At 34.0% G+C, this 13,896-nt stretch overlaps 1 protein-coding gene across 1 annotated transcript; it reads left to right on the top strand.

Annotated features, from left to right (window-relative positions):
- The first annotated feature begins 158 nt into the window (after positions 1–158).
- On the top strand, positions 159–2,757 carry LOC136071236 (phosphopantothenoylcysteine decarboxylase subunit VHS3-like). The gene is made up of 3 exons (XM_065782289.1): positions 159–189; positions 2,334–2,423; positions 2,471–2,757. The coding sequence occupies exons 1-3, from the start codon at positions 159–161 to the stop codon at positions 2,755–2,757; spliced, it is 408 nt and encodes a 135-aa protein (XP_065638361.1).
- The last annotated feature ends 11,139 nt before the right edge of the window (positions 2,758–13,896 follow it).

The following is a 13,896-nucleotide window of genomic DNA, read 5'->3' as shown; positions in this document are numbered from 1 at the left end:
AAGGCTATCAAGCGCATAAAACAATAAGGATAAAAAAGACAAAAGACAAAAGAAAAGCCAAACTAAAACAGAACAGAAGAAAGTGCTTGTGGGTTATTTAATGAAGAAGAAGAAGAAGTGGGAGGAGAAGGAAATCAGTGAAATGGGACTTCGGCGACATGGCGGTGACTTTCTTGTGGCAACAGCAGAGTGAGAGACCGTAAGTCAATATGTTACTGAAAAATGAGAGAGAGATACTGGATATGGCGACGAAGAAGAGATCGTAAGTCAATAATTTTTGGGTCTTGTTTGTCCTTGTCCTGGGTCTTGTTTTTCCTTTTTGTGTTCCTTTGAGTCTAAGGTCTTAAAGCATTGGCATTAGCATTAGATGTGCTAAATGCTAAAATTTTAGCATTTAGCACACCAAACACAATAAAAATCTACCTACATCAGATGTGTCAAATCTAAAAAAAATAGCGTTGATGATTGAACTATAGTAATGTTCTAAATATGAGAAGGCATGGACAACTATTCTAAATTTTTTACTTATTTTTTATTCATATCTCTCTCCTCTCTACCGACTCTCTCTCGCTCTTCTTTCTCTCGCCACTTGAAGTAAGGTTGTTGGTTGTGGTAATCTCTGCCAATCACGTTGCTTCACTGCTCGTCGATCTCATGTGTTGAAAGCTTCATTTTCTCACGATTTTTTTTCTTTGTTTTTGCTTCCTGGTCTAGGTTTTTAGGCAGTTTGCTAAATTGTTGGGATTTTTGTATATATTTTTTTCCTTGCAAATATGGGTTTTGGACTTGGGTTGCGTTGATTGGATGGTTTTGGATGTGGGTTTTAGTTGGTTTACTTCAAATTGGTGGATTTCTCCATGGCCAAAGCCACCTTTCTCCGCCATGAATTTCTCAAATCGTGATGGAGTTTATTATTTGGGTTGTTTGGGTTTCTTATTTATGTTTTGTAATTGGTTTTTGATTTGATTTGGGTTTTGTGAAAGCTTGTGGTGGGCAATTTTCGGTGGTCTTGGGTTGCAATTTTGGGTTTTATGGTAGTGGTGGAGGGTTCTAGGAGTGGTTGTTGCTAGAGAGAGAGAGAGAGAGAGAGAGAGATAATGCTATGAAAAGATGTGTTATTGTAAATAAAGTAACTTTTTGATGTGTTAAATGTCAAATTTTTTAGAAGAGCTAATGCTAGTGCTCTTATGTCGTAATCTGGAGCCATGGCTTTTTTAAAAATTTCACCCTTCCTGCTATTTTATTATTAAAAATTTAAAATATAAGTATATTTTACTTAATGGCTCCTTCGTATTGAAAATATAATTGTACAAACACTCATTTAAAGGGATAATTACACATAACCCACTGTGGTTTGGGCGAAAATCACTTTGCTTACCGTGGTTTAAAAAGTATCACTTAACCCACCTGAGGTATGTTTCCGTCACTCTCCTAACCCACCTCGGTCTCTGCCGTTACAAAAACACCTTTTACCCCAAAACAGAACTAACGAGAATCAAAACACCAAAACTCAAACCTATTCAGAGAGAGACCCGAGGTGCGATCAGCTTGTTCTTGTGGTTTGGAGCATCTGGAGCGTCGGAGGGGAAATTGTTTTGCATCATGAAGCTAGGCAAGGTATGTGTGATTGCTGTTCATGCAGGCCCACCCACGTTTTTTATCATGACCCACCCACGTAGTTAGGTTTTGCTATTCATTTGCACATTTAAATTTTTTTGTATGTTAAATGTGCATTTTGCTATTTATATGTAGAATTGCTTAGGATTAGATGTACTGCTATGGTTGTTTATATAATGCATATACCTGAAAGAATCATGTTTATTTGTCAATGATTGCACTTGTTTGTGAACTGTGGGTAGTGTGGTCCCTATGAATTTGTTGGGAATTTGGTTTTAGATGTGCTTTATGTGGTCCTTTGTCCGTGTGTTGTTGTCTTGTTGTCTCTTTTGGCTTCTTGTCATTTTCTACATGTCAGTGTGTAAACAAATTATATTTGAATTGCAGATGGTTGACTTCACATTTGACATTGAAATTCATGTTGGGGATGTTTTGTGGAGTAGCCAACCATTAAATATGTGGGTGGGTCTGTACGTTTATTGACAGAGATTGACCCTGACAAGTTAAGTTTCTTTGAAATTCGGGATTTATGCCATCTAGTTGATGCTCCTAAAGAACACAGTATATATAAGTATTTACTTCATGAAGGTGATCTCCAGGATGATTTAAAAGACATAGAAATAGATGCAGATGTCTTAAACATGACTACCCTTCATAGGGCCTGGCCAGCTGAAAAATCATAATCTATACTGAAATAAATGTGGAGCCACTGGCAGTTGAGTATCCTGATGGAGGGGGAGTAGCAGATGTTGGTGTAGGTGGTGGAGGGAGAGTGGCAGATGGTGTAGGTGGTGATGGGCTTGGAGGTATGGCAGATGGTGGTGTAGGTGGTGATGGGCTTGGGGTGTGGCAGATGGTGTAGGTGGTGATGCAGGTGGTGATGTAGGTGGTGATGTAAGTGGTTTAGGTGGTGATGCAGTAAGGGATGAAATAGATTTGGATAGTGATTATGATGAAGATGATGAGAATGATGAAGAAGAAGATGTTGAGGATGTTCAGATTGGTGCAAGAGATGAAGAACAGAATGTTGAAGGAGATGATGATGGGCTTGATGATGATGATGATGATTGGCTAAATGAAGACCTAGAGGGGGATGACTTTGGTGATGATATATTTGCTGCTCAAAACTCAGCTCCATAAGGTTCTACTGAAGAAAGAGATGAAGTTTTCTAATGCAAAGGTGTTCAAAGCTGCTTTGAGGGAGTATGCAGTCAAAAAATCTGTTGACATCAAATTCAAGCTTAATGAGAGGACCAATATATTAGGTCACTGCAAGAATGGGTGTGGGTGGAGATGTTATGCATCTCAAATAAGTGGAGAGCTAACATTTCAAATTAAGACCTTAACTGATGACTGTACTTGCCCCAAGACTTTTAAAAACAGTTAAGCAACATCAATTTATGTTGCTAAGAGGTTCATTGAGGATTTTAGCAAAAATCCAAATTGGGAGGTGAGTGGTGTACACAACCATGTGATGCAAAATTTATCTGTTGACCTAAGTGTAAAACAAGTGTATAGGTCAAAGAGAAAGGCAAAGGATTTGATCAATGGAGATGAGCAACTGCAATATGGTGTCCTTAGGGATTATGCACAAATGATAACCACTGTAGACAAAGGGAGTAGAGTTATACTGTAGACAGAAATGGCTGATGAGACTTTCTAGTCAAAATTTAAGAGGATGTATGTTAGGTTCAATGCTCAGAAGGTAGGATTTCTAGGTGGATGCAGGCCATTTATAGGTTTAGATGGTTGTCATATAAAGCACAGATTTGGTGGGCAAATCTTATCTGCCACTGCCAAGGATGCAAATGACAACATTTTTCCAGTAGCCATGGCTGTTGTGGAACAAGAAACTAGGGAGTCTTGGATATGGTTTTTGGAAATTTTTGCTGATGATATAGGGAGGCCAGAGGAGCTTCAGTTGATCTTCATTTCTGATAGGCAAAAGGTATGCAAGTTTTGTTTTGTTTTGTTCAGTTACACTTGAATAGTTTACTTTGTTTGCTGAACTAACTTCGTTTGTTTGTTTGTTTGCTTATTTGCAGGGGCTTATATCTGCAATAAAGACACTATTCCCTACTGTGGAGCATAGATACTGTGTGAAACACATCTACAACGATTTCAAAGTTGATCACAAGGGATTAGACCTAAAGGATGCACTGTGGAGGTGTGCTGCTGCCAGAACAGTAAGGGAGTTTGAGAGATGCATGCAGTACATAAGGGATTTGGATGAAAAGGCATACGAGTATCTTGCAAACATTGCACCTGCATAGTGGACAAGGTCACACTTCAGTACTAGGGCCTTAACAGATTGTTTGGTAAATAATTTGAGTGAATCTTTTAATGCAATGATATTGAAGTCTAGGGACAAGCCTATCTTGGCAATGTTGGAGTGGATTAGGGTTAGACTTATGACTAGGCTTTACACAAAAAGGGAAGGGATACAGAAGTATGCTGGAAAGTTATGTCCAAGCATACAAGATAGGTTGGAGAAATTGAAGGTTAAAAGTAAGCCATTTAGTGCTACTCCAGCTGGGAGTTTCCTTTATGAGGTAGGTAGTCAATATGAAAGGCATGTAGTTGATTTGGTGAAGAAGACATGTAGCTGTAGGTTTTGGGACTAAAATGGCATTCCCTGCAAATATGCCATAACAACCATTTATACAAACATTGAGACACCAGAAGACTATACCCACCCATGCTACTTCAAAGAAACTTACATGGAGATATACAAGGAGGTACTTCCTCCCATGCCTGGCTAGTCAGAATGGGCTGAAACTGGACAGCCTGCTCCCCTAGCACCTCACATATACAAACCACCAGGTAGACCACCCAAGCAAAGAAAGAGGGCTTTTGATGAGCCTAGGAACCCTTACAAAGCAAGTAGGCTGAACAGACCTGTAAGATGTGGGAAATGCAAAAAGGAAGGGCATAACTCAAGAGGGTGCAAGGCTGGCATCACTGGGGAGACACCATGGCAGAGGAGACAGAGACTTGCAAGAGAAAAGGCTATAAGTAATTAGGATTTAAATGAAAAAAAAAATTGTTTTTAAACTTACAATAAACACTATATTGAAACTGGGGTTTGTTGCAGGCAAGAGGAGGGGAGCCTGCACCTAGATTTGCACCTAATCCTGCACCTCAGCCACTGTCCCAGCAGCCTACCCAGACCTACAACATGATGTCTGCCACTCAGCCTTCATCCTCACAGCAAGGAAATCAACCTAGGCCATCTCACAGGAGAGTAGGATGGTTCTCTTCCTCACAGCTAGAGTTTCACACACCTAGGGAGACTTGGGATACCTTACCAAGTTCTTCACAGGTAACTTGGTTGACTAACCTCTTTCCTGGATGGTTGTGTAGACTAGGATATTTTTTAACAAGTGGACCTATTTTTTATTTTGTAGCCTTCACATGCAAATAGGAGCACTTGTGGTGTGAGGACTAGAGGACAGCTTGTTGCATAAAGGCCACCAAAAATGAACTCAGTGGGTGGAAAGAGGAAAGAGTAAAGGTAAGAAATGAATGAAGCTAGTGGGTACGCATGCCAGCATTGGGAGTAAAGCTAGTGGGAACATGTGGGCCTTTTTTTTTTTTTGTGAAGACCACTATTGGCTTTTTGTAATTATCAATTAGTGTAAAAAACAATCACCTTGTTTTGAGGAATTATATGTATTGTATATATGTGTGTATATATATATATATATATATGTAGCTGGCCTTGGAATGTGTTTTTTTGTAATTAAGGTACAATACACTCCAACATGGAAGTTGTGGTATTACAATATGTATGGAACAATATTTGTCCAAACTAGATTATATGAAAGTTTATTTATTGCTACTACAGATTGTGTCCAAGTAGATTTTTCCAATATAGATTGTATTGAAGTTGTTATTGTGGAATGGTTGTTATGGTATGCACAAGTCATTGATAATTGACATTATTTGTTCAAACTAAATTATATGAAAATTTATTTATTGCTACTACAAATTGTCTCCAAGTATATTTTTCCAATATAGATTGTATCGAAGTTGTTATTGTGGAATGGTTGTTATGGTATGCACAAGTTATTGATAATTGACATTATTTGTTCAAACTAAATTATATGGAAGTTTATTTATTGCTACTACAGATTGTGTCCAAGTATATTTTTCCAATATAGTGTATGGAAGTTTTTATTGTGGAATGGTTGTTATGGTATGCACAGGTCATTGATAATTGACCAATACTTCTTTCATTATATGCCCACAAACTAGTGGCATGACCAATATTTCTTTCATTGAATAGTTGTTATGGTATGCACAAAATACTCAATAATTGACCAATTCTTCATTCATTGACACATCAAAACATTACATCAGTAGGCTAGTACTATTACAATGCAAATTCATTAACACCATTGCCATAACTATCTCTATTAACCAACTAACTACATCAGGCAACAATCTAGGTCTCTTCACTCCAGAGAACTCAATTGAGCCAAAACACAACAGCATAACAATAACAAAAAAGATCCATGACAAAATGCATGCAGACTTCCACATTCTCTGCTTCTCTTCAGCAAACATGGCTTTTTCCTTAACTTTTGCACAGACAGCTCGAGCCTTTCTCTCCCTCTCTTTGGCTTTGGCTTCCTCTTCAAGAGCCTTTTCTGCCATTTTCCTAGCTTCTTCTGCCATTTTCAGAGCTGTCATTTCCCTCTCATTGGCAAGTTGGAGAGCACTCTGAAGCCTAGACATCTTCTCTAAAGCCAAAGGTGCAGTTTTATTCCCACGAGGATAGGTTGGGTTAAAAAGCTACACAAAGAAAGGACACTTACGACCAACCTTATAACAGCTACAACCCAAGAACCTCCCAAAATTATACAAACTCAAACTTGTTCTCAAAACACAAGTCTTCTCATTGCACATATGTTCACATGAACTCGAGAAATTACCACTTGATGAAGACATATTAACAGAACACGATTCCTGGGAAGTACAAATTTAGACTTTCACATAGTAAGTTCGCACTTGAACAAAATTTGAAACCCTAAATCAATAACAGACACAAATACGTGGGTGGGTCGCGATGAACAGCAGTCACACATACCTTGCCTAGCTTCAATGATGCAAAACAAGTGTTTTCTCCCCTCCGACGCTCCAGATGCTCCAAACCACGAAGAACAAGTGATCGCACCTCGGGTCTCTCTCTTGAATAGTTTTTGAGTTTTGGGTGTTTTGATTCTCGTTAGGTTCTGTTTTAGGGTTAAAAGGTGTTTTTGTAACGGCAGAGACTGAGGTGGGTTATGGAGAGTGACGGAAACATACCTCAGGTGGGTTAAGTGATACTTTTCAAACCACGGGTAGGCAAAGTGATTTTCGCCCAAACCACAAGTGGGTTATGTGTAATTATCCCTTTAAAGTATTAATGATTTATTCAAGCGATGAATTAGGAGGAAATGGTTGCATCGAATGGCCATATCATCCAAGGAATTCTAGCTGGATTGGGAGGCTTCAGGTTAATAAAATTTCAGCATACAAAGAGAGAAAATATTGGAAGGGAATTTGCTGATTTGGAAGGGAGTTGAGGCATCAACAGTGTTGCATCATCAACTGCATCAAGATTGTCTTAGGTTGTAGTGCAAATATCTCAACCTTTATTGGGGCATTACTTAATTTTTTTAGTTGAAATGCAACAATGATTTAGAATTATTAAAAAAGAGTTTCATATGTTTTCATATTCTCTCTCTCTCTCTCTCTCTTGCTTGCTAAAGATAAGTCATTAATTTTAGAAGTGTTTAAAACATATATTCAGTAAATTGATGATATTGCATAATTTGAACATTTTATTCTAAAAGAAAGATGAGGATTTAAAGAACTCTACCAAATAGATTATCTTAGCAGATCTAGATGATCATGATATATCCTAAAACAAAATAAAGTAAATCTCATTTGTAAAAGTTTTTTTTTTCAAAAGAAAATATTTTTCATTTTGTGAATATTATATACGTATATATTAATTTATTGTACTTTTAAAATTGATCTATCAAATTTTTACTAGTACCTTTTCTACATCTTTTTTTTTTTTGAAACATATTCTTAATTTTTATTTAAAACTATAGCTTGTAATCTCATGAATATGCATGGATATACTTAAAATATATATGCATAGTATTATTCTTATATATATAATTTAAATATTATTAATAGTCATTCTTATATATATATATATATATATATAATTCTTTAAAAAGTCTTGTAAGAATATTGTTAGGAAGAAATATAAATTGTCTAATTTTTTAAATTTTTTATGTTCATTAATTTTAGACTTTTTGGTTTTTGTATGCAATAACTCACTTGGATAGATATTTATGATGTGATCCCACATTTGACTCTAAAATTAAGAACTAAAACTCTCTCTAAAAATAAATAATTTGGGACACATGGCACAAAATTGGACTTCAATCGTAGAATCTAGCTAGATTTTCTCAAGTTTTACCTATTAATATATATATATATATATAGATTAGAGTTCCACCAATGACCCATAGTCGTTTTATATGGGTTAAGTTTTAATCAGGATTACTAACTATAGTTAGAGATATTAGAATGCATGTTTTTTTTTTTTTTTCTCCAATTACTATTAGAAGAAAAGATGCAATGGTTTTTATGGTTAAAAATTTGGGAGATCTAATGGTTTCCATTTTGTTTTTCCACTTAATTTTTTTCATTTTTTTCTGTCATTATTATTACTTTTTACCATGCATTTTATGTGTTAATACATATAAAAATGAAATTTATTATTTAATTTATCTAAAATTAATTGCTTTGTATACTTTTAATTTTGTAAAATTATCGTTTTAACTCTAATGTGTAATCTTTATTTTATTTAATAAAAAAATTTGAAGAATATTAATTGTGATTAATATAATTTAAATGATAATTACACAACTTAATAAAAAGAAAATATTTGTTTTGAATTATTTAAAATTGACTTGATTGAATTTTCTTATATACTAGAAAATAAATTTATAATAAATCATGTTAAAGTTATCTTTGAAGTATGTGTGGTGTGTGTTATTTTGTGGTTAAAAAATATTGATATATTTAACTTGACCCCTTAAATTAAATTAAATCAAAAAACAAATAAACAAACTTGACTCTGCCATTACTTGGAAGGATTAGAACTTGGGGCATTAATTAGAACCAAACTCAAATTGGGAGTATGTTAGGTAGGATACCTCCCAACGGGGCAATCATAAGAGCATTCACATTAAAGCTCTTAAAAGCTAAAATGCTATTTTTTATCATCTCATTCCAAAAAAGCACACTACAACAAATGTGTTAGTGTTAAAATTTGTAGCATCTGAGCTACAGTGGACTGCTATCTATGATAGTCCACTGTAGCTCAAATCTTATAAATATAATAATATTTTAATACTGCTTTAATTAAAATATCTCTCTCTCTCTCTCTCTCTCTCTCTCTCTCACACACACACTCACACACTCTCTTTCCTCTTTTCTTCTCTCTCTCTCTCTCTCTCTCTCTCTCTCTTTAATTAATGAAGTGGTAAAAAAAAATATAAAACCTTTGATGTTGGGTGTATTGTAACATGGGTTGTTAAAATAAATAAAATAGGTTTTTGAGATGTTGAATGCTAAATTTTTTGAGATCATTGATGAGAATGCTCTAAGAGAGAAGTAATTATAATTTTTTAATATAAAAATATCTATATAAATCATTTTATAAAAATACTTAGAAAATCTATCTATATATATATAATAATAGGTGAAGCTGAGAGAAAGTCAAATTATAATTCTAAATTAGAGTTTCAATTTTGCGTCATGTATCTTAAATTATTTATTTTTAAAGAGTTTTATTTCTTAATTTTAAAATCAAATGTAAGATCATAAAATAAACATTCATCGAATTGAGTTATTAAGTACGAAAACCAAAAAGTCTAGAATAAATGAATCATAAAAAAAAAAAAATGTTTCACAATTTTTTTTTTTTTTAAATATGGACAACTTATATTTTATACCTATTAATATCCTTACAAAATTTTAAAAGAGTTAACAAAATATAAAAATGACTATCAATAGTATTTAAATTATATATATAGGAATTATATTATGCATCTTATTATATATCTTTAGGTGTATCCATGCATATGCATGGGGTTACAAGGCAGTATTTATAAAAAATGAGTACATGCATTTGAGTAATTAACTAATGGCAATAAATTAATACATGCAAACTTTTCATTTTGGCGACAGGTGAAATGTTAAATAAAGAGAATCTCATTGGTTCTTAAAAAATGTGCTCTATGGCAAAATCTTAAACAATAATTTATGGCTAAGGTTCTTACTAATATATAGGGTAAAGCTTAGGAATAATGTCTTCAATGCACTAAACCTGTTGCGATGATAACACGTGGTTAAAAGTAGACATATGTTACCATCACAATAAGTCTAACTTTACTAATAAAATAATCAGAAAAAAAAAAAATCAAATACATGTATTTTGCAATTAGTGGAACACACACACATACACACAAAATAATAAAATAAATAAATAAATAAATAAATTGAAGTTCTGAGCTTTTGAGTTTTTAGTTTCCAAACCACATTATTCTATCGTTGCCAAACCACGATTCCATCATGGTTTTAGTTGTCTTTCTCCAACGACCCATTGACACACCTTTTAGTCACCGGTCGTAGCTTCAATCGTCGTGTTGCCACCAGATTTCCTTCCTTGGGTACCAATATGCTCTTCTATGGTTCAACTCATTGTCTTTGGTTTGATATGACTTGATTCTCAGTTTGGGTAATCCTTGTCAGAACCTTTTCTTTGTGGATTTGGTAATTTTGTTTTGGAACCTAATGTTGTTTATGTTACTAGCACATTTGGCAGATTGTGGTGTTGAGATCAACGTGCATGATATGGTGGGATGTGGTGGGATGCTTCTCAAAAATAGCTTCTCAATCTAAAATCCTTGATTTTCTCCAATTTGGGTAACCTATTAGAGCTCAAGTTTTATTTACAAGCAACTCGTGTTTTTTAAACTCGAGTTCCACGTGGAGTTTTTTAATTAAAAAATTCCAAGTCAGTGGGTGCCACCGTGGCATTTTTTATGGAACTCAAGTTTCACAAACTCAAGTTTTAAAAAATTAGAAAATTGCAAAATATTTTGGCCAAAGATGGTATTTGGCCATTTTGGCCCTTCAGCCCCTTTATTAATTTATTTGAATAAAATAATTTCATAACTTTTTTGTTTTTGTTTTGTGTGTCTAACACCCAGTCACATGAAGATGAATTCAAACTTAACTTCCTTTTATTAAGTTTTTTCTCATGTTTTACATCTTCCAATTTAAAGATGCTACATCATCTTATCACATATTTAAGAATAAGTCCAAACACACCCAATAAATTCTAATACCCATCTATGAATCCAACCAAATTGGGAGTTTATTGAGATGATATTAGGTGTGGTAGGATATATAGAATTTTAAGTAAAAATGTGATGTGACAATCTCTTATTAAATAGTGTAAAACTTACACTCCATCCTAACCAAATTCGAACTTTTTATAAAATAGCGGTAACCCCGAAAAAATAGACCAATACTAAGGTATCAAACTATTTCATTCCCCTGGCCAAACCAATACAGTCTCCAGTATGAAATTGACCCTCTTGGGCCCGGTCCCCCTTAGCCCCCTTTAGGTCCATCCTTGGGTATCAATTTGATCCTTGAACTTTCAATTTGAAGCTCTAGCAACGCGACTAGCCATTGAATTTGCAGTGGAATTAGGCGTTACCCAAGCAATCATAGAAAGTGATTCAGAAACTATCTGCAAAGAGCTCTCAAACCTGAGTCCGTCCCTTGCTCTTCATGGGCTTCTGATCCAGGATGCACAACAGTTAGCTTTTGCTTTCATGGACATTAGTTTTTCCCAGGTGTGTCATCAAGGAAACATTGTAGCCCACAGTCTAGCTAGGAGGGCAATTTTAAATCAAAATCTAAATGTTTGGATGGAAGAAGTGCCACCAGATATTCTTCAATTTGTACAGGCTGATTTAACGACCTTGCTTGATTAATAAAAGTTGATGTCTTGTTTCTCAACCAAAAAAAAAAAAACCAACAACAAACAACTTATGGCCCTTTAGTTTTTTAACATGTTAAATCTTTTACTAATATTTTCCATTAAAAATTTATGCATTTAATCAAGTGATATACATATAGATTTGGCAAAAACACTAATTTGGGCCCTACATTTTAGGGTCACAATTAATCTGGTCCTTACATTTTTGTAGCAATTAGTTTAGTCTCTATTATTTTTAACTTGCAGTTAATTTGGTGCATACCGTTAACTCACAAACAGAAATGCCTATATGGCAAATGGTGTACATATGTGGCTTCTAAATTAATATTAAAAATTTTACTGAACATAAAAAAAAATAAAAAAAAATAAAAAAAAAAGCCACGTCAACTTTAAAAAAGCAAAAAAAAAAAAAAAAAAAAAAAAATCCAGATCTTTCTCTCTCTAACGTCTCCTCTCATTCCTCTAATATCTCATTCTCTCTTCCCAGCTGCCATCGCAACCCCACCAACACCACCAGTCTAGCCACTGCAATAGGCAAACACACCACCACCTTTACCACTTGTAAAACCCTTCAATCCCTTGTTCAGGAACGGGTCCATTGTGGCTGACCCACCCACCTCTGTCTCTTTCGAACCCAGCAACTAATATGGGTTCTGATTGTTGTTGTTTTGGCTGGATCTCTCTGTTACTCACTCATTGACAGAGCATAGATTTATTGTTTTAGCTGGATTTGTGTAAAAAAACTACATAGATCTATGGTGACGTTGGCTCAAGAAATAGGAGTTTCGTAAGCAATTTTTGAAGGCGATGCTTTAACTATGAATCAAGCCATAAACTCTGAGGTCAATTAATCATATTATTCAAGGCTTTCCAATTTGCCAATTTCCAGCACACCTGGCAAGAGAATAACAAGGTAGCTCATGAACTAGTATAAATGGCATGAAGAACACCAATACGCAAATTTGGAAGGGTATGTAACCGTTTGGGGTATTGTATGTTCTACAATTTGTACATTCTTTGTCTTTCTAATTAATGTACTTTCATCTTTGAATTAAATGAAATCTCAGTTTGGAATAAAAATATATTTTTGATCTGATCTTTGATTTTTTGAAGAGAGAAATAATAGGGGCGAGAGAGTTGGTTGTTCTTTTTTTCTTTTCTTTTTTTTTCAGATTTTTAGCTGACATGGCACTTTTTTGTTGACTAAAACTTTTTAATATTATCTTAAAGTTTTTAATATTGTAAAAATGTTGTGTACATAACATTTCTTTATTTTAAAAGCTATATAATCGTCATTTGTGCCAACAATGCAAATTATTTGCCACATAAACATTTTTCGTTAATGAATTGAAAATAACAGGTAATTGATTGCTACCAAAATATATGGACCAAATTAATTGTGATCCTAAAATGTAGTGATCAAAATTGTGTTTTTCCCTATAAATTTTTCCACACAATCAATACTCTTGAAATATCATTATGATCATCCACACATTGTATATATGATTAAATCTAGTAATTGTAATGGAAAATACTAACAAAATGTGTTTTTGTTCACAAAACTAAATTGTTGGGAGTCACTTCTTTTTTTGATAAGCAGAGTTAATTCTTAATTAATAAGTTTTTTTTTTTTTTTTTTTTTCGCAGTTCGTTCCAACAGTTTTAGTCGATCCTACGTAGGATCGTAGGAGGTAGGTAGGATCGTGGATCGTAGGATCGAATCGTGGATCGTAAAATCTTACCTATTTTCAGATTTTAAGCAAAAAACCTATTGGTAGTGACTTTTTATGTTATATAATCACTTAAAATATGAATCCATCCATTAAAAAAAATATTGCATCATAAAATGTAATTTGTACACACTACATCCTTCTTATGTCATTCTGACGAAACAAAATATATTTAACTTTTGATATGATGTATCTAAAAAGGTCAGTACATGTTTAATTAGTAACTAAGTACCAAAATATTATCTACACATATGGAAAATGTTTTCCAAATTCTGAGTTCCAAATCCAAAATAAGTTAGGCTAATTAGCATATAAAAACTAGCTAACTACAAATTTACAATATGTAATCCAAAAGAGAATTCTCAATTTAACGTAAACTAGCTAATTACAAATATGAAATCCAAAAGAGAATTTTCATTCTAAGGTTCTTCTAATCTAATCACTGTCATTGTCATATCCAATTTC

The sequence above is a fragment of the Quercus suber genome, unplaced genomic scaffold (genome assembly GCF_002906115.3).
Source record: "Quercus suber isolate HL8 unplaced genomic scaffold, Cork oak 2.0 scaffold_296, whole genome shotgun sequence".
In the NCBI taxonomy this organism is placed as follows: Eukaryota; Viridiplantae; Streptophyta; class Magnoliopsida; order Fagales; family Fagaceae; genus Quercus; species Quercus suber.
The sequence above is the reverse complement of the archived record's forward strand: the minus strand, read 5'-3'. Positions and strand labels throughout refer to the sequence as shown.